The following is a 21,284-nucleotide window of genomic DNA, read 5'->3' on the forward strand; positions in this document are numbered from 1 at the left end:
AGGAAGATCTGAATAATCAACCGATTTTAATGGAATCTCTAACATTTTCATGTAGAATAAAGACAAAAGAGTGATTATACAAATTACATTTATTGAAATTTGAACCAGAAGATGAAGTCTCAAAGAATGTTTTAAATAAAAGGACATGAAACAAAAAGGTGGATAATAATAAAATCTATTAAATGTATATGTAAAGATATTTGGTCAAATGAAATGACACTAGTGATAACAACAACGTCCAGCGTGGATGAAGATGGTGCAGGTCTTTCTTCATGCCCCCCTTCGTGCTGTCCCCTCAGAGGAAGTGGGAAAACGGGATAAGACCTATGGACGCCACGCTGTCTCAATGATCCACACTGTTAATAAGAGAGGAAAATAAATGTTTTAGGAAATGAAAAATATGAAGTTAACAAATAAAACACAGCTCAGGGGCAGTCATGGACGGTAGGTTTTCCTACAAAGTTAAGTCAGCCTCCATTAATTTTCAATAAAATAAGATATCATGGCTTATACTTGCATATCTAAACAGAATCATGAAAGCCTGTTGGTAGAGTCAGGCACACGAGTCCGTTTGAGTGTGTGCGCCGGTGTCTGAACGCTCACTCACTGCTAGCTATGTAGCTAACTGTTAGGCTACTTAGCTTGCATTGTTATGGATCTAAAGGTACAACAATAAAGAAACAGACCGTATAGTACAGCACAAACAACACAAATGATCAATACTTGCATATATTTTCACTTGTAGTATTATAATAATTGAAATGCTGGTTCTTCTGGGGGTGTTCTATCCAAGCTCAGCTACCGCACCGCAGCTTCCTGCACTGTACAATCGTTGGAGGACTGGGCTATCACTCAAAAACTGAGTAGCCAATGGGGACGCACCCCTGAAAGTCCCGCCCACCTGGGAGGTTTGTGTCAGAATCTCAAACAAAAAGTGAAGGAGCGCAAAAGAGAGTGCTGCAGCGAGAGCAAAAGTCTGATCATTGAGAAATAAGAAACAAGAACTGCAAACAAAAACCTATGTTAAAACAAAGAAAAAAGACTTATAGTTTACATGATTACACAAATGATTTGTTTGCAGCTTATAGTTTTATTTTTTAAATGTATTTTATTTTGCTTGACTCAGTTTTTTTTTCTTTTAAACTCATAGTTTTGCTTTATTCTGAGAAAGTGTTGCTTTATCTTTATGATACAAAACTAATCCCATACAAGGGGAAGGGTAATAACCGGAAAAGCATGACATGAGACCTTTTTGGTGTCATGGGTCATTTTCAAGTAGCCTGCGTTCAATTGAAATTACTTTTACTGAAATATAAAAGTCAACGATTCATGATGTATTAGTATATATGCTACCCAACAGTATTAAGGGTATTTCATTTAGGATGCACATTTAATACCTGCTTCATTCAATTGGTAAACACATGAATGTGTTGCACTCAAGGACTCAAGCTGACATCACTTGTCTTTTCTCACTCGTGGCAACTTTATTATGAAACAAAAACTCTGTCACAGTTCCCTCAACAACCGAGGAAGAAACGCTCTTCCTCACCTTCACGCCCTCAGGCGGAGCCTTGTGGCGAAAACAGGCAACTACATGCACCAACTAACCCTGCTTCAACAGTAAACATAACATGCAAACATTCATACGTAGTTGGCACAAAGACACTAGACAAATAAACATAACACATCGTGAACTATATCGTCACAAATGCATCAATTTTCATAATCCCGTTACTTTTTATATTTTCATCTAAAATAAGGCATTCTGCATGATTAATTATATTTTTGATACTCTTATTTAACTATATATTTTTTGCATTTCTAACGTGTGTATTCATATTTTTCCTGAAGTAATCAGAGTATTTCGTCCACTGCTGCAAACACAGAAGATGCTTCTTACTTCATCAATCGCGCATGCGCAGTATCTCCTTCTCCTCTCCTGCCTCTCCTATGACTGACCGCTAGTGACCTCGGTTTCTGCAGCAGCACACAACTTGAGACAGCACACACACATTGCAAACACCAAAAACAATATTACACACGAGGGGGAGATGGCTGGTATTTTCGTCAAGATCTTCGTGGGCATTTACGTGGAGATAAAACGGAGCGACGGTACGTGGCATGCACACAGACACCGCTCTCCATCCGGAGGAGAGGAGCTAACGTTAACGAACACCGCAGCGGGGTGTTTTCTGCTAAGCTAGCCAGCTGCTACATCTTTTCATAGGGATGTCTTGTTAAAAAAACACGATGAATGATGCGTTAAGACGAGCAGAAATTTTGTTTTTATATCATGCTGCTGTCGACTGTCAGTCAGACAGACACTCGCCGGCCGGCCCGAGCTGCAGGCGGGCGGGTCCGTCCACCTGTGCGGCTGAACGCTCAAATAAAACAGACACCTGCCCTGTCTTGCTCTGGTTCATCTGCCCTCTCTGCATAATGGCTACAGCCCCTCCAGGGTGCATGCTAACTGCACTGCATCATCCAGCAGTGGCATGTGAATCCTGGGCTCAAGGATGGCTGCATTCATGGGGCCTCTCCCCCTTCTGACTGCCACTAAAATAGCTCTAAAACAGCCTTATGGATATTTATTTTACCATTCAAATGAGTGGGAAAGGCTGGCAAGAATCTAAATAACAGCCAGTGAGTGAATGCTGCTCTTGAAGTTATGAATGACAGGGCTAAAGTCTTTATCATCATCCATCATGAGCCACACCCATTAGCATCTCAGACCAGACCAGTCTCCTTATTTCAGTGTCAAGTTATGACTGCAGGAAACCAAAATGCTGTATTTTATATTTTCTTCCTGCAGGAAATGATCCGATACTAATATTCTCAGTTAGAGATGTATTCTGTTCATGGCTCATTGGTTCTGTTAATGTCTGTCTCCTGTGATTTAAAGGCTAAAAGCAGCTGTACATCCTATACTCTACAGTCCCATGCAGCACTGAGCAGGCTTCACATCTCTTTTTCTCTCTGCAGGACGAATACACCAGGCGATGGTCACATCGCTGCATGAGGACAATGACAGTGTGACAGTGGAGTGGATCGAGAATGGAGACACCAAAGGGAAAGAGGTAGCTGCCACTTTCCTGCCACTAACTTCCTGTATGAACTCTGAATGTCCCATTAAAACCACCAAATGTCTCTCTGTCCTCTAAGTTGGTCTGGAAGATTAGTAGTGGCTCCAAGTAATTAACTAGCTCTCCATTTAAAACATATACAGTTTATAATAATATACACTCCAGTTCAAAAGTGTGTGATTTCCTGCCACAAAAGCTTAATTAGGTACAGTTAGCTTTGTTATCTTTGTCCTGTTTCTGCCTCAGATTGATCTGGAGAGCGTCTTTGCTCTGAATCCAGATGTTGTTCCTGATGAGGAGATACCACAGAGTCCTGAGGTTCCTCTTCCTCCTTCCAACGTTGCCAAAACCAGCAAACTCCCCAAGGTCTGCTCCCATCAATATCAATCAATCAACTTTATATTTTTGACCCCACTAATTTGAGCAAAATGCTATGTTACATTTCCTAATGACTTAAGTATGTAAATCTCAATGAAAGGGAAAGATACCCACTGTTAAGGTGAATGTCCATTTAATCTTGCAGTCTCCATATCAGTCTAATTTCAACACTGTATTGGTTTATTTCTTTTCAGACCAAACGGATTACAGCAATACCTAAAGCTGAGAATCCTCCACGGGAGAATAGAGGTATGTTTGATTAAATTCGGAGGGTTTCAGTGACTGTAATGTACTTTAAAACCCTTGTTGCAAGATTGACACAACGTGAATTATAACTCAGCCAAATGAACACGGGCGCAAACATTTTTAGATTCAGTGACACACACTTCAAGATGTCATTAGAAATCAAATAAAAAACTTCTCTGATAATAACACTTATCTAGGGATAGTTGTCTGTACATCTTGTTTACTTTAGCATGAGTTGCTAATAGCTCATTTGCATACTTTTAATGGTTCTTATCTTTAAAAGTGTATACAAATACAAGCTTAAAAATAAGTGGGCATCCACTTGTACCCCACAGCTAAGCGACTGACTCCATACCAACATAATCATTTCTGTATTCAATCTGCCAAGCCCTCACATTATGGAAACTGAAGTTTAAAAAAACGAAATAATACTATAGCTATAATTTAAAAAAACAGTGACCATTACAATTGTAAAATGTTGTATGGTCAATTGACTATCATTTAGTAAAATTGTTGCAATCTTACTTCAGTTTACTATTATAAAGCCCACATTTTTTTTAAATAATCTAATTTGAGAAACTAGAACAAGTAAATATTTAGCCATTTCTCTCTTTATTAATCCCAAACTATCTGCATGAAAAGATACCAGTGGATTTAGGTTGAAAATACATTTGTCTATTTTATTATTTTTGTAAAACTGGGATTATCTTTGTGCTCCTCAGCTGCAGCAGTGGGAACCACCCGGGCCCGTCCCAGCCAGCACAGCCAACCTGCAGAGCCCCCCCCCCCAGCCATCGCTCCCCAGTCTGCACTCAGCCAGACCCTGCTACAGCAGCAGAACGGTAACACAGTCTCTATCAGCATCCTCCATGCCAGAGGTTATTCTAGTCCACATGCTTTAGTTTTATGATCTAAGATGCACTTTATGTTAGTTTCCTGACCCATTGAGTGTTGTTGTTCTTTTCTATTGGAGTTATTTTTTGTGAAGGGATTACGTTGCAGAGGCCACAAATGGTGATGTAATGCTCCCACACAGCTGTGGTCCGCGAGAGCGTCAAAGGCTCTTTCACAGTCTCTCACATGCTTGGCTTCAGGCAGAGACTCATACTACAGCACTTGTTGTGGTTTTCAGCTGTGGCTGTCGGAATTTGAATAAACGTTTGCTACTATTGCGTTAAAGTACAATAATTATTTAATTCAACGCGTAGAGCATGACTTCTGAAAGCAGCAGAATAACTTATTATGATATTTGTACTACCCAACAAACGGGAGGAATGAATGGTCTGGGGCTGAAAGTCTATAAGAAAAATACAGTATAGTTATTTTGATTATCTCCTTTCTTTCTAGCACGGAAAAAATCCAACTGTGTGAAAGAAGTAGAGAAACTGCAGGAGAAACGAGAGAAGAGGCGAATTCAGCAACAAGAGCTCAGAGAGAAGAGGGCACAAGTGAGGAGGACACACACGCAGTACACACACATACAGTATACACACACACAACACACAGAGCATCTGAGGTTAAAGGTCCCATGTCATGGCCATTTCTACTGATCATATTTCCATGGTTGAGGTCTACTAGAATAGATTTACATTGTGCAATTTTCCAAACTCACATTGGTTTCTAATACAGCATCTCTGTATAGTATGTGTATTCACTCTGTCCTAAACGGCTTGTTGGAGCTCCTGCCCCCCCCCTCCCTGTGAGCCCAGTGTGCTCTGATTGGTCGGGCCGTTGCGAGGCTGGTTGCTGCGAGGAGCGGACAGGTTTCCGTGTCGGCGATACAACGAGAACAAGCTAAACTCATCCTGAGCACACACAAACACTCACAGCCGAAGTAAAAACAATAAGTGTGGCTTGATATTGAGTAAGAAAAAGGTTTACAACGCTGTGAGAATGGGTCTGCAGAGAGCATTTCTCCGCCATCCCAACTCGTCTATTACCAACGCTCAGGGAGCTCTATGCAAGTCAATGGGGACTCCCTGTTAGTTAGCCAAGGGATCCTGGTGTGTGAGGTGCTCCGCAGATTGGTCCATTTGGGCCAATCCGGTCATTTGTTGTTGATTTGGGTATTCACACGTCACAGAACCCAGGAAGCAAACAATGGAAAAAGATAAATCTCCAACGAGGCGTTCTGGGGCAGCAGGTATTTTTTGTGTTAGAGTTTTACTCGCTTTGAGGGTTTGTGACTCAGCAGACCGTTTACATGCATAAAAACCTTCATAACACACAAGGGGACGGGTAATAACTGGAAAAGCATGACATGGGACCTTTCAAAACATTGTTTGGTTTCAGTGTACGGTTTTCTTACTGATGGCCAAAACAACAAAACGTGCAAATATTGCTCATTTCTTTAGCTTAAAAATGTGGCTACTATACACAAAATGTCTTACACTGCATTCTGGATACTCAGTGTGTGTGCCCTTGGGTTTTCAAATCATGTACTTTCAACCAAGATTGGCTCCCAAAAATGTCCAAAAGGAGGAAAGTAGGATGGAAGATATGTGAATTGTTTACTGACATGTGTTAATATAGATGTGTTGAAGTTCATATGGACAAGGGGAATTTGTGCTAATATAGTTTGTTGGTAAATAATATGTATGAAATCAATACAAAACATAGATTCAAATTTTAGGCAGAGTTTGCGTCTCCGTTTTAGGCCAATGCAGAACTCTACCAGGATCTCAAATATAATATCCAAAATTAAAAAGGTTGTTTTAGTTTGTTTCAGGTATTTTCAAATGTAAAATGTAGAAAAGCAAAAATGTGTAAGTAGCTTTTCAAAAGTATGTTTAATATGTAACTTGTGTTCTTTGTATCATTTCAGGAGGTGGATGTTCAGTTACCAAATTATGAAATCATGTGTATGATCAGAGACTTCAAAGACAGTCTTGACTGCAGGCCTTTGACCAGCAATGATCTGGTAAGTCTGGTTTAGAGACACATTTCCAAGTTCAGTGTCAAGATAAAGTCGAAAACTGAAGACATTTTAGGTGGCCTTCTCCTGCTGAGAACTTATACATGTACCTTTACTTTAAATTGTTACAGATCGAGGAGCACAGGATATGCGTGTGTGTACGTGCCCGACCCCTCAATAAAAAAGGTACGTTTATATAATCAGTGTGTTTAGACAGAAATCCAATGAAATGTTATGCAGATTTTCATCTGCTTCTAAACATTTCCATGGTGTTCTGTCTTAATTCAGTCACAGTAAAGGACATGTTCTTTGTAGCCTTTGTCTACCCATTAATAAAACAATTGTCCATGTTTCTCTTCAGAGTTGACAATGAAGGATTTGGATGTGATCACTATTCCCAGTAAGGATGTGGTGATGGTCCATGAGCCCAAGCAGAAAGTAGACCTGACCCGCTACCTGGAGAACCAAACTTTCCGGTTCGACTACACCTTTGATGAGAGCTCCACCAATGAAATGATTTACAGGTGATTTTCTTTGTAAACCAAAGTGAAATCATATAGAATTATAACAAACTTTACATAACAAAAAGTGGAGTTAAAAATGACTTCATGAAATAGAAGTTGACTGATCTCTATTGAGAAATAACAATTAATTATTGCAGAAGTATTTATTTAATGTCTAACACTTTAGATCCCCATAGTTTCCTGCTTGCTAACAAAAGCTCTTCTTTCAGGTTCACTGCTCAGCCTCTGGTTGAAACCATTTTTGAGCGAGGAATGGCAACTTGCTTTGCATACGGACAAACTGGAAGTGGGAAAACACATGTGAGCGCTTTAATTTGAACCTTAACATTTTTTTTTTTCATATACCATTCCTGTTTTAACACATATCTCCCTTTCAGACGATGGGAGGGGACTTTTCTGGAAAGAACCAAGACTGCTCTAAAGGGATCTATGCACTGTCTGGTCAGTTTCTCCTATACAGTACTTCTACATTAACTTCACTACTGATAGCTGCATCTGACTGAATTCAGGTCTTTCATTTTCTTTCTTCTTGCAGCCAGAGATGTCTTTCTCATGATAAAGAAGCCAAATTACAAGAAGTTGGATCTCCAAATCTTTGCGACATTTTTTGAAATTTACAGCGGGAAGGCAAGTGTCTTTTAACACAACATGACATTTATTTATTTAGAAGAGATTTCTGAATGTGCCTTATTTCAATTTGGCTTAATGCTTCGACCAGAACTGCCAGACGAAAATAACTAATGCCATCATTTCTACTTTTCTATTCGTTTTGAAAAGGTGTTTGACCTGCTTAACCGCAAAACCAAGTTACGGGTCCTGGAGGACGGGAAGCAGCAGGTGCAGGTGGTCGGGCTGCATGAGAGGGAGGTGAAGTGCACAGAGGAGGTCCTCAAACTCATCGAAATCGGAAACAGCTGCAGGTAGTACGATCTTATAAGAAAGACACAGCAGCATGAACAGAAGTTTGTTCTGAAAGTTAGGACTGGTCTTCATGTCTCCTTAAGGACTTCTGGTCAGACCTCGGCGAATGCTCACTCTTCTCGGAGCCATGCCGTCTTCCAGATCATTCTGCGCCGGCGGGGGAAGATGCACGGAAAGTTCTCCCTTATTGATCTGGCGGGGAACGAAAGAGGGGCGGACACATCCAGCGCTGACCGACAGACTCGCCTCGAAGGAGCCGAGATCAACAAGAGCCTGCTGGCACTAAAGGTCTCCTCTTCACTACCTAGATGTATCCTGTGCTTAGCTTTAAATCCTGTTTGGGTTGTGGCGGTTACTCAGTTTTTAAGTGCGACATTGTTTATGACAGATTTTGTGTCTTTCCATCCATCAGTCTCATTTCGTGAACACAATATTTCATCTATCTAATCCTAACAATTTAAGGTAATTATTCAAATTTGGCACAAATGTCCGCTTCAACCCAAAGATAAACTGATTAAATTCTGTTGGTCAAAAGTTCAACATCACTTTGACTTCACGTCCGTCCCAATTCCTCAAACACAATCTCTCAGGAACTCTTAATGAAGCCCAAACTTCAATTTGTACTTAAGGTGAACTGATTTAAATGTGGTGGTCAAAGGTCAAGGCCTATGTAACCAATATATGATATTAAAAAAGCTGCAAATTCACACATTTGGGAATGTACCAAAGTACATTTTATATAGTTAAGCGATTATCAAAAGTGTTGTCTAATTGCGTCTGTATAATTGGACATTTGGAAATTGTTCTGCCACTAATGATGTTCCTGTCTCTGTCTGCAGGAGTGTATTCGAGCGCTGGGCAGAAACAAACCTCACACTCCGTTTAGAGCCAGCAAGCTAACCCAAGTGCTGAGGGACTCCTTCATAGGAGAGAACTCCAGAACATGCATGGTGAGAAACAAGTTAAGCTTTGTGTTTATAACTGTATCTCCTTGGACGAATTGATTATTAGTAGGGATATCCTGATCACCTTTTTTTGCTCCCGATCCGATTCCGATCATTTGATTTTGACAATCTGCCGATACCGATTTTTCCCGATCCGATCTTTATGCAATGCATTAAGAGAAAAAAAAGGTAACAGATAACGGCTGGTCATCCAACGCGATGAATTCAGCTATCTTGGCTGTTATTTGTTTGGCCTTTTCACTGTTCTGGGGCAGTTTCTCTTTCCTTTTAAAAGTCTCTGAAAGTGCCGGTTGTTTCAGTGCCGTTACCTGAGTGGCCGCTGTGTCCTCGTCGTGTTGTTGTTGGTGTTTGTTTCTCAGGTGGCGTATTAGATTGGTCGTGTTGAACGTAGCTCTGTTCTTTCCACCACGCGGAACCTCCGCCTTGCAAACATTGCATCTGGCTGTTACACTGCCTTCGCTTTCAATTTTACAATACTTCCAAACTCCTGACATTTTCTCTGTTCCGACTCCCGACGAGTCACCAGCTGAACGTAGCCTCTCGTTAGCTTACTGCTACTATTAGACACTGCGCCCACTCTGTTGCCAGATTTGAGAGAAAAAGCAACCAGGTCTGAAAACAAGCCCAAAAGAAGCAACACATACATGATGTTGTGTAATTTTAAACCAAAACTAAGGCCTCAGGATGACTTTAAGACGTGAACATGGTCATTTTTGTTTTGTAACATTAAATAAAATAATTTTTTAAAAAATTCCCGATCCCCGATTTTTTTCTCCCGATTCCGATCTTTTGAAAATCAAGTGATCGGCTCCGATCCCTGATCACGTGATCGGATCGGGACATCTCTAATTATTATATATATATATATTTTTTTCTAATAAATACTGATCGAACCCTCTTGATATTTCCCTGCCCAGATTGCAACCATCTCTCCTGGAATGGCGTCATGTGAAAACACCTTGAACACGCTGAGATATGCCAACAGGTAAATCCGATCGTAGGACAAAAAAAAGAGAATGATTGCAAAACATTACATTATTCTCTACTGTCTGCTCATGTTGTGTTTTTCTGTCTCTCTCTCCTGCCAGAGTAAAAGAGTTTGGGATAAGTCCTTCAGATATTCCCTTCAACCAGAGCGGGTGTTCAGGGAGCCGCTCGGACCTCTCCCCAACTTATGAGTATGATCTCTTTCTACTACGTCTTTCATCATTTCTCTCCACATTACCCCATCATAACCACTTTGTGTTTCTTCCTGTCCACTCAAACGTTACTCCAAGTCAATAAGAGATATAGAAATATTTTAAACTTTCTGGCTAATAATCAATATTTTGTATAATGCGAGCACTTATCTGGAAGAATGAGCTCACCTTTAATATGAGTTCAGAAGAGCATGAGTTTGTAGTAGTACTAGTTTTGAGCCAATCTTCTTGTTACTGAAACAATGAGTATGAGGTGGAAATGCACAAAACACTCAGAATGGACATCAGTCGTCAACGTTTTGATAACCAATGTTTGCATATTCATAGATTCTGGATGTTTCATTGAGGTAGAAGGAATTCAATGTAACCGTAGGGAAGGTAATTAAACATTTTTGTGGAAAAAAACCATATCAGACAAATTATTCAAAGCAGAGGATTTGTATTTGTCCTTTAATTGATATTTAATGTTGGGAGTTTACCTGTAGGCTACCAAAGACATCACTGGGGCCTCCGAAATATTCACAGTATATTCAACAGTAGGATGGTATTGCACAATGGCTCAAGTTGTTACATCACTCAAGTTTGTAGGGATCATTTCTGCATTTTTGTTAATTTTTTTAAAGTTTTCTCCATCCCCAAGAGTGTGTTTTTTTTCCTGCTTTTATTTTTTCCAGGCTTGATTTTTCCTGAGCCTGCATGGAGTCAGTCTGTATTGATTTTGTTTCCATGCATGTGATCAGTATTTTCACCAGCAGCATCTCAGACTATTGCATGCAACGTGCAACCCCTTTTTCTACATCAGACAGCTCAGCAGAAGTACCAACAGTCATTTTGTTATTTTAGTGTGAAGGAACTCTCGATGGACCCTGAAGCAGTGATGGACATCCGTCAGGGAGGATGTGGTGTCAACCAGCTGGAGGTGCTGGAGGCTCAGTGGGAAGTCGGGAATTCTCCACAGAGAGATGATCTGAAGCTGCTGTGTGAACAGAACGTAAGATGAACAGATACTCCCTCATTCATCATGTACTGTATGTAGGCTTTGTTTACCAATGCAGTTTAAGGACAAGGAACTTGTTTTTCATGTCTCCAAACTATACTCGGACTGAAAACTAAATACTGGACGATATGTTATGTAATGTGGACTTTATCACCAATAACTTACATAAGAATTGCATTCATGGGTTGTGTTTGAGTTTCAAGAATGACGTTAAATAGATTTATGTCAGTTAATTCATATTTTTGAATAAACAAACTGCAGACCGTTATTTCACAGTATCAATGGTGTCCAAACATACCTGGTTGTTCTCTCTGTAGGTGGAAGAGGTTTCCCCGCAGCTCTTCACTTTCCATGAGGCCGTCTCTCAGCTGGTGGAGATGGAGGAGCAGGTTCTGGAGGACCACAGGGCCGTGTTCCAGGTACAGTAAAGCGTTTAGCAACGGAGGCAGCTCAGAAATGTCGAGTGCCTCATTTAAATCATGTAAAGTCCGAAATTCCATCGATCAAAATGTGAATGAACTTGACAGTTACTGTAATGAATCAATAATGTCAAAATCAATACAGACGAATTTATCAATGTTTTAACCACACTCCAAGTTATTTTGTATCCTTATTTTAATCTTGAGTATTTAACTACATTTTCTAATTTACATTTTTCAAACTTTATTAAGTTATTGCTGCTCATTTCCTAAATATTTAGTTTGTCCATGATCATGCCAGACACAGATGTGCTACAGAGACCCAATTTCCAACAAAATACAAGCTCTATGTGTTGATAATATGAGTAAAACTCCCACCCAAGTACCAAACACCCACATACAAACAAAGTAAGATTAGAGATCCTTGAAATATCAAACTGCAATTATCAGCCTACATATTCAAATGTATTTAAACAACATGAGGTGTTAAAACTGCAGCGTGTCCTTACAGGAGTCGATCCGCTGGCTGGAGGATGAGAAGGTGCTTTTAGAAATGACGGAGGAGGTGGACTACGACGTGGAATCATTTGCAACTCAACTTGAACAAATTCTGGATCAGAAGATCGACATCCTCACTGAGCTGAGAGGTAAAAAGAATCTGTCATTCCTCAATATTTAAGCCTCCTAGCTATTTCAGCCCCCTTTATGTTACCTGAAGTCAAGTTTACAATGTCTTTCTTGTGTCTCAATCATGGTCTCAATAAGCACAATGCTACATTTAACAAAACACAAGTCTGATATGATAACACATTAACTTGAAGGTTGCAGCAGCACAATAAAGAGAGTGAAAGAAATGTGTCATGTTGCACCTTCTTAGATCACTTCATCACTCATGCACCAAGAACAGTTTAATAACCCATGACACTCAGTGAAGTGGAGGGAGATTTTGTAATATTTTCCAACTGGAGCAGAGGAGAAAAATAAATAAAACCACAGTTAAAAAAACTCATGATCAATGTCTCTGCGTGGCTGAATATTCAGGAGAAACTCTTAATACAAACGTTGAGTGTTAACAGGAATGAATGTTATGATGATGTGATGCACACGTTTTGAAACATGACATTTTCCCTTCCTTTTTTTAGATAAAGTCAAGTCTTTCCGTTCTGCACTCCAGGAAGAGGAGCAAGCTAGCCAACAGATAACCCCGAAGAGGCCTCATGCACTATAAACACCCAATACAAATGATATTTCACTGTAACACTGACTTGACAAAAGGCAAAGGCCTGCCACTGAGGAGGTCAGTGTTGACTAAAGAGCTCATGTAGCTCAGTTGTGATTTTATGACTTACTGTCTTCTGTGCGTCTGGTCCCTCCTCAACCCCTTTGCTGTACAGGCTGCCGCTGCTTTCCATCATGCATCCGTCCATCTGTTATACCAAAGAGCAGTCCGTCTTTGCTCTTTCATCCTCCTGTGAAGTGTATTTACAAGGTTTTTGTATATGTAATACAAGTGCTTCATTTGAAAACAAAAAAAGGTGAATAATTATTTGTTTTACATACATTTTTTATAGATTCAAATCATAGCTTATCCTCACTTTGGCCAATTTTATAAACAACTTTGCCATTTTGTGCAATATTTGGAGGATTTTATTCCTGTACTTCCCCTTATTTCAGCTGAGGGGTGAACAGGGCATGTCGACTTTGTGTGTAAAATGAGCCACTGTGTGTTTGTGTTGATACTGTATGTAATATATGTTTGATTGAGAGAAAGCTTAAAACTCAAAAATAACCTTGCATCACATGAATTGACCTAATGGGGGCACTAAAATCGAAGACAAAACTATTGATTTAAGTGTTCCATATAATAATTACTGAAACAGTAATTTTTCATTTGCCAAAATAAAGAAACTACTTCTTGTTGCGGTAGGCCTACTTGTTTTTATTCATTCTGTTGACATCTTACTATAACATTTTAAGAATATGAAAGAAGGTGAGAGTTTAAGAAACTTCAACATTTCTTTATTCATTTATGGAAACTGATTTAGTGCTTGATGATTACTCACAAAGCACTAAATCAGGATGGATAACTCTGGATGGATTCCCTAAAATGAAGCTGTTTTTGTAAGTGATCTATATACTTTTTTTAAAGGAATACTTTTGTATTTCAGTTACTCACCCTAACCTTGAATTATTGATGAAAATGTGTTTGTTTTTGTTCCATATTTGAGTAAATTGTCTTAAAACTTCCTCTACCGGTCAACCATAGACAGTAAATGCTGTCAGCCTGTAGTATCTAGCTTTTTTAGTGATGGGAATTCCGGCTCTTTTTAGTGAGCCAGATCATTTGGCTTGGCTCCCAAACGGCTCTTCATTTGACCACATATACCTTTTATAATTCAATCAAATGTAGCCCTGTTTCGACTAATTATTTACACGTGTACACATATATAACTTAAATTATTCAATACATCTGTTGTACTGAAGTATTAAAGTAAAAATTACATTTTTAATATAAATGATTTGCTGTGGCCAATTGTTTTCATTGCAATTACAGTACAGACCCTTAACTCTCTGATACCACCCAATGAATGCACTGACTTGCTTGTAGAACCACGCTACACAAAGCAGATAGCAACACATGTAAAAACTTAAGCATAGACATTTAAAAAAAGGACAGCTACTGTATCAACATTTTAAAGATATATATATATATACATATATCACACTCTCGACCTTGTTCTGACTTATGGTATTGAAATTGAGCAACTATTAGTCGAACCGCATAATCCTGCTTTATCCGACCATTTCTTAGTAACTTTTGAAGTACTGTTACGAGACTACAAAGCATTAGTCAAAAGCTCCTGCAGCAGAATGAAACCTATCTGTTAGTGCTATAGCCAAATTTAAGGAAGAGATTCCACCAATACTTAACTCGATAGCATGTAAGGGAGGAAACTTATACAAAATGTACACCACCCCAAATTGATCATGTTGTTGATAGTGCTACAGATGCGCTGCGAATAAAATTAGACTCTGTTGCTCCTTTTAAAAAGAAAATAAAACAACATAGATTAGCTCCATGGCATAATGCCGAAACCCGCAAAATAAAGCAAAAGTCGAGACAACTTGAAAGGATATGGCGTTCCACTAAACTTGAAGAATCTCGTTTAATTTGGCATATTACTCTCAGTCTCAATGAATATAAGAAAGCACTGCGTAAAGCGAGAGCAGCTTACTTCTCTTCATTAATAAATGAGAATAAGAATAATGCAAGACTTCTTTTCAGCACTGTAGCCAGGCTGACAGAGAGCCACAGCTCGATTGAGCCTTCTATTCCCATAGCACTCAGTAGTAATGATTTTATGGGCTTTTTTAACGATAAAATTGTTACTCTTAGAAACAAAATTAATGACCTCTTGCCTTTGACCAGTATAGTGTTATCAACAGCTCCCGGAAACGTAAGTTCTAATATTACACTAGATAATAAACTAGAATGCTTTTCAGCCATTAACCTTGAACAATTAAATTCAATGATTCTCTCTTCTAAACCATCAACGTGTATGTTAGACCCAATTCCAACTAAGCTGTTGAAGGAAGTTTTTCCATTAATTAGCACTTATTTTTTAAATATTATGAATATGTCTTTATTATCAGGCTATGTTCCACAATCATTCAAAGTAGCAGTGATAAAACCGCTTCTTAAAAAGCACAACCTCGATCCAGAGATTTTAGCCAACTATAGCCCTATTTCTAATCTTCCGTTCCTCTCAACAATTCTTGAGAAAGCAGTCGCAAAACAGTTGTGTGATTACTTAAAAAACAATGATTTATTTGAAGATTTTCAGTCTGGCTTTAGAACACATCATAGCACAGAGACAGCTCTGGTTAAAGTCACAAATGACATTCTAATAGCCTCAGACAAGGGACTTGTCTCTATTCTTGTTTTGCTCGATCTCAGTGCTGCATTTGATACTATCGACCATGATATCTTATTGCAAAGACTAGAGCACTTAGTTGGCATACAGGGAACTGCTTTAGGCTGGTTTAGGTCCTATCTATCTGAACGCTCTCAGTTTGTACGTGTCAATGATGAATATTCCACGCAAACCAAAGTTAGCCATGGAGTGCCACAGGGTTCAGTGCTCGGACCTATTTTGTTCACATTATATATGCTTCCGTTAGGCAATATTATAAGGAATCATTCTGTAAACTTTCATTGTTATGCGGATGATACTCAACTATATTTATCAATCAAGCCTGATGAAATTAATCATCTAAATACAATTCAAGACTGCCTCAAGGACTTAAAAACGTGGATGACCTTACACTTTTTGATGTTAAACACAACCAAAACTGAAGTTATTGTACTCGGCCCGAAGAATCTACGAAACAAACTATCTAAAGATATACGAACTATGGATGGCATTAATTTGACCTCCAGTGAGACTGTAAGGAATCTTGGTGTTATATTTGATCAGGATTTATCCTTTAACGCCCACATAAAATCAATTTCAAGGACCGCCTACTTCCATCTACGTAACATTGCAAAAATCAGGCATATCTTGCCTCAACACAATGCAGAGAAACTAGTCCATGCATTTGTTACTTCAAGGCTGGATTATTGTAACTCTTTATTATCAGGGTGTACCAAGAAGTCAGTTAAGTCCCTTCAGCTGATTCAAAATGCTGCAGCTCGTGTACTAACCAGAGTTAGGAAAAGGGACCACATTACTCCTGTTCTGGCTGCCTTACACTGGCTCCCTATAGAACACAGGATATAATTTAAAATTCTTCTTCTCGCCTACAAAGCCCTTAATGGGCAGGCGCCATCTTACCTTAAAGAACTCATTATACCCTACTGTCCTACTAGGGCATTGCGTTCCAAGAATGCAGGGTTGTTGGTTGTTCCTAGAGTCTCTAAAAGTACAATGGGAGCCAGAGCCTTTTCTTATCAAGCTCCACATTTGTGGAATCAGCTTCCAGTTTGTGTTCGGGCGGCAGACACCCTATCCGTTTTTAAGAGTGCGCTTAAGACCTTCCTTTTTGATAAAGCTTATAGTTAGGGCTGATTACATTCAGCCCCTAGTTTTGCTGATATAGGCTTAGTTTGTCGGGGGACATCTTACTTCTTCCTTCTCTCTGTCTATACCTGTGTACACTCATGTTCCGATTAACCCAGCTTCCCCAAATTTCTTTCTTTTTGGTGTCTATATACGCCGGGATCCGGAGTCATGGATGATCCTGCGGTCCTGTGTCCTGGATCGCGAGCCCTGGATCTTGAGTCGTGGCTGTGGTCCTGGATCATAGGTCCTGGATGGATATCCTCGTGGATGCATCTTCCTATTATACACACATGCATTTCCAAACATTTGGACTACCTATGTTGCAAATGTATTATCTTTTCAATTTACATACGGCATCTATTGCACGTCTGTCCGTCCTGGGAGAGGGATCCCTCCTCTGTTGCTCTCCCTGAGGTTTCTCCCATTTTTCCCTTTAAACTCTGGGTTTTCTCTGGAAGTTTTTCCTTGTACGATGTGAGGGTCTAAGGACAGAGGGTGTCATATTGTCATACTGATATTCTGTACAAACTGTGAAGTCCACTGAGACAAATGTAACATTTGTGATATTGGGCTATATAAATACACATTGATTGATTGATTGATTGATATATACATATTTAAAGAAAAAGCCCTAACAAAACAGCAGGGCTCTATTTCAGTATTAAATAAAGAAAAAAAGACAGAAACAGCTGACATCAAATCTTTGCTGAGCCTAAAGATAATCATAAATAACATAGTGAAAATCAATGTATTACAATGCTCAAAACAGCAACATCCAACCGTCTCTAATCATAAACAAAACCAATACAAATAAATGTATTGCAATGTGCAAAACAGCAGCATCCAACAGTCTCTAATCCTTGGAAATTACATGTCACTGCATGCATGCACGTAGCACCCGTAGCACTAGCACAGAGGTCATCATATCATTATGTCTTGTATTACTTAAAGGTCCCATTTCTACTGATCATAATTCCATTGTTGAGGTCTAGAATAGATTCAGTGTTTCCCCTAGGTTTACTGCTTTTGGGGGGGGGGGTGCTGCCTGAGCAGAGAGAGGAGCTGTGGATTATTGTTATTGATTAATGCATCAGTGTTTCTTAGGGTCAAAAACACTAAACTCACAACTTAAAATGAAAGCGTTTATTTAATAAGTTCAATGTGAAAAGTGACAGTAGATATACAAAATCTTTTTTTAAACACCTTGAACACCTTGGCGGGGAGCAGCGCCCCTCCAAGACTATGGTAGGGGAAACACTGATTACATTGTTCAATGTTCCAAACTCACATTGGTTTCTCATACAGCATCTCTGTATAATAGGTGTATCTTTGTCTCAGGCTGAGAAATCCGCGGAGCCGCAGCTGAGAAAATATAAGGCTGTGTGTGTGTGTGTGTGTGTGTGTGTGTGTGTGTGTGTGTGTGTGTGTGTGTGTGTGTGTGTGTGTGTGTGGAGCTCCACGGATTGGTCCATTTGGACCTGGGCATGGTTATGTCACCATACTCAGGAAGAAAAAAATAGAAAAAGAAAAATCTCCAACGAGGCGTTCTGGGGCAGCATAGACAGGTATTTAATGTGTTAGAGTTTTACTCTCTACAGGGTGTACTTTGAGGGTTTCTGACTTTGCAGACCGTTTACATGCAGAAAAAGCTACATAACACACAAGGGGACGGGTAATAACCGGAAAAGCATGACATGGGACCTTTAACAAAAAAAAAACGAGCCGGATCCCGTCGTTCACTTAAAAGAGCCGGTGTTATGCCGTAGGTTGAAGCCTTGCCGTAGATCGAAGAAGCCCTGTTCGCGGGGATGCGCAAAGGTGACGTCATCGCCTGTATTGAGCGTTCGCCGTTTTCTAAGCTTTTTTCTCTCTTTTGAATGATATATCAGATTAAACAGCAAACGGCTGAATAAATAATGTGCATACAATTGCGAGGAGGCTCGTTTTAAGGACACGTTTTTCAGATCTGTCACAATCTTCATATTGGAATAAACTTCCGTGTTTGAGTGCAGTCCCACTCTGTTATATTCCTCCTTCCTACAGAACAGACAATGACAGGATCATATGTGATTTGTCAGTATAGTCCTATTTCTTAAAACCTTCTCTGTTGTTTAAGTGTCTGATAACCACAAATAGTAATTATATCACATGATCAGACACTGTGTTATTTTCAATCAAGCCTAAAAGATAATGTGTTCAAACTGGCTTCACTCACTTGAATTGCTCCTTTGAATAACATTTTTATATATTCCTACTCAACACATGTTTGTATTGTAATGCCACTCATATTTTTAGTTTTTTTTAAAATTGTATTTTAAGGTGACATTGAATGCTTTGAAAGGTGCCCTAAAATAAAGTTTATTATTGATCTTATATTTGTTCCTCTATTACAGGGGTGGCCAACCAGTCAGAGGTTAAGAGCCACATGTTTTCTATTACTGCAAAGAGCCACATCAAACACACAGTCACTGATACCGCTTGTTTCAGTTTTTTGTTTTCTGGAGACAAGATTTCAACCACGTCACTGATGCATTTTTTGTGGCATTGGGATATATATTTTTTAAATCCTCTGGAGCAGAGAGAGGAGCTGTGGATTATTGTTATTGATTAATGCATCAGTGTTTCTTAGGGTCAAAAACACTAAACCCACAACTTAAAATGAAAGCGTTTAGTTTATTTAATAAAAGAGCACATGTTCAATGTGAAAAGTGACAGTAGTTATAGATTATTTGCAATTTGATGCTATATATATTTTTAAAAAAGTATATATATAACACCTTGAATTTCATGTGGGGCGCGGGGCTCCGTTGGCGGGAAGCAGCGCCCCTCCAAGACAATGGTAGGGGAAACACTGGATAGTGTCAACAATAGGTTTCCCCCCCTCAAAGGTGATTGGTTCACTGCATCACAGGCAGTGCTGGAATTGGGCCGGTACTCACCGGTACGCAGTACCGGCACTTCTGGTTCTGACCCATGGAGTACCGGCACTTCTTGCTCAGTACCGGCATGCTGGCGGTACTCCGGTACTCATGCACCGTGCCAGTACTCAACACTCTCCCGCCGTTCTTATTATACATCCATATATATATATACAGCCGCCCGGTACTCAGTAGATGCGTCATGAGGTGCCGAACGGACATTCTCATCGCTCTAACCGCTGGAGTTTCACAGCGGCTGTCAGCTGTTTACTCCTGTCATTCAAACAGAACGTGCTGGAGAGGGGGCGGGGCTTATCTTCTCCATGTAAATACTGTGGTGGAAACGACTATGTCAAAATTAACCTATTTGACCGTGATTTAATAGTAATACACGTTTCAAAATAATAATAATAATAATAATGCCGAAGTAACAACATACTGAAAACTGTTAGTAAAACCATGTTTTAATGCTTTACAATTTACATACCTAGATGCACGTGTGTTGTGTTTATGCAGTGCAACTCCCACCCAGTGGGTGGCTATGTAGAGTGATAGAACAGAGCAGGCACGCCCCCGAGAGAAGGAAAGCAAGTCACGTCACAAATTAGCATTTCTAAAATGTTAGCGTGGATTAATAAAAGTGCAAAAAGACAGCGGTTGTCGCCGGAAGAAACTTCAAATACAGAGAATGCTGTGCCTGTGTTGGAAATTGTGTCTGATGGGGAGCTTTCTTTGGTTGATCCTCCTGCTCCAAGTTCTAGTGCATTAGCATTAGCACTAGCTCCGCCGCCTCCTCCAGAGCCTCTAACGTTAGCTGCTGCTGGCGCAACTGCCACCACCAACACCGGGCAAAGCGATGCACCTGACTGCTGGACAACGGACCAGGTGCAATATTTTTGCAAGACCAATGCATGGCTCCTTCTTAAAGATAAGAAGCTAGGATGTCGGATATGCAGAGATGTCAAATATTTGGGAATACACACTGGACAAGGACTGAAACTGTCAACTGAATGGGGTGAGTGTGCAGTGTCTCATTTCGGTGTTGACAAGGGCAAACAACAAGCTAGCCTGAGAAAAAAAATGAAAGAACATAAAGAATCACAAGCCCATGTAAAAGCTGCTGACATCCTTACATCTGCTTCACGTGAAACTATTCAACATCAAGTGCAGTCTATGCATACATCTGAATTAGACACCACTATCAGAGTTTTTCGAACGGCATATAAAATTGGCAAACATAGCCGGCCATTCACAGACATGCCAATTGATTTGAATGTACAGAAACTGAATGGGCTGAACGTGGGCAGGGTTTTGCACTCCAATAAAACCTGTGGCGAAATCATCGACCACATAGCTCATGAGCTGAAGAAAAAAATGGCAAAAGACATTACAGAAAACCAAAGAAAACTCTGTGTTTTGGTCGATTAATCTACCACTATTAGTGGTAAAACGGTGCTTGTTGTGTGTCTACGCTCAGCATTAGCTGATGCTGAGCCCGAAACGTTTTTTTGGGAGCTGATCGAGTTGGATGGAACAACGGCTGATGACATCACAAAGGCGTTAATGGAGTGTCTTGGAAGAGATTTTAACGAGGACTTTTTAGGTCAGTGTTTCGTTTCTTTTGCATGTGATGGGGCTTCAGTCATGCTAGGGAAGA

At 39.8% G+C, this 21,284-nt stretch overlaps 1 protein-coding gene across 1 annotated transcript; it reads left to right on the forward strand.

Annotated features, from left to right (window-relative positions):
- Positions 1–1,951: 1,951 nt before the first annotated feature.
- Positions 1,952–13,566, forward strand: LOC117561377 (kinesin-like protein KIF2A). Its single transcript, XM_034238694.1, has 21 exons — positions 1,952–2,112; positions 2,983–3,077; positions 3,330–3,449; positions 3,656–3,710; positions 4,430–4,549; positions 5,055–5,155; positions 6,532–6,627; positions 6,753–6,807; positions 6,983–7,145; positions 7,355–7,445; positions 7,523–7,586; positions 7,681–7,772; positions 7,923–8,065; positions 8,150–8,354; positions 8,906–9,016; positions 9,949–10,016; positions 10,120–10,209; positions 11,074–11,221; positions 11,545–11,646; positions 12,158–12,293; positions 12,789–13,566. The coding sequence occupies exons 1-21, from the start codon at positions 2,052–2,054 to the stop codon at positions 12,872–12,874; spliced, it is 2,202 nt and encodes a 733-aa protein (XP_034094585.1). The 5' UTR covers positions 1,952–2,051; the 3' UTR covers positions 12,875–13,566.
- Positions 13,567–21,284: the final 7,718 nt, after the last annotated feature.

This window comes from Gymnodraco acuticeps, unplaced genomic scaffold, assembly GCF_902827175.1.
Source record: "Gymnodraco acuticeps unplaced genomic scaffold, fGymAcu1.1, whole genome shotgun sequence".
Taxonomy (NCBI): Eukaryota; Metazoa; Chordata; class Actinopteri; order Perciformes; family Bathydraconidae; genus Gymnodraco; species Gymnodraco acuticeps.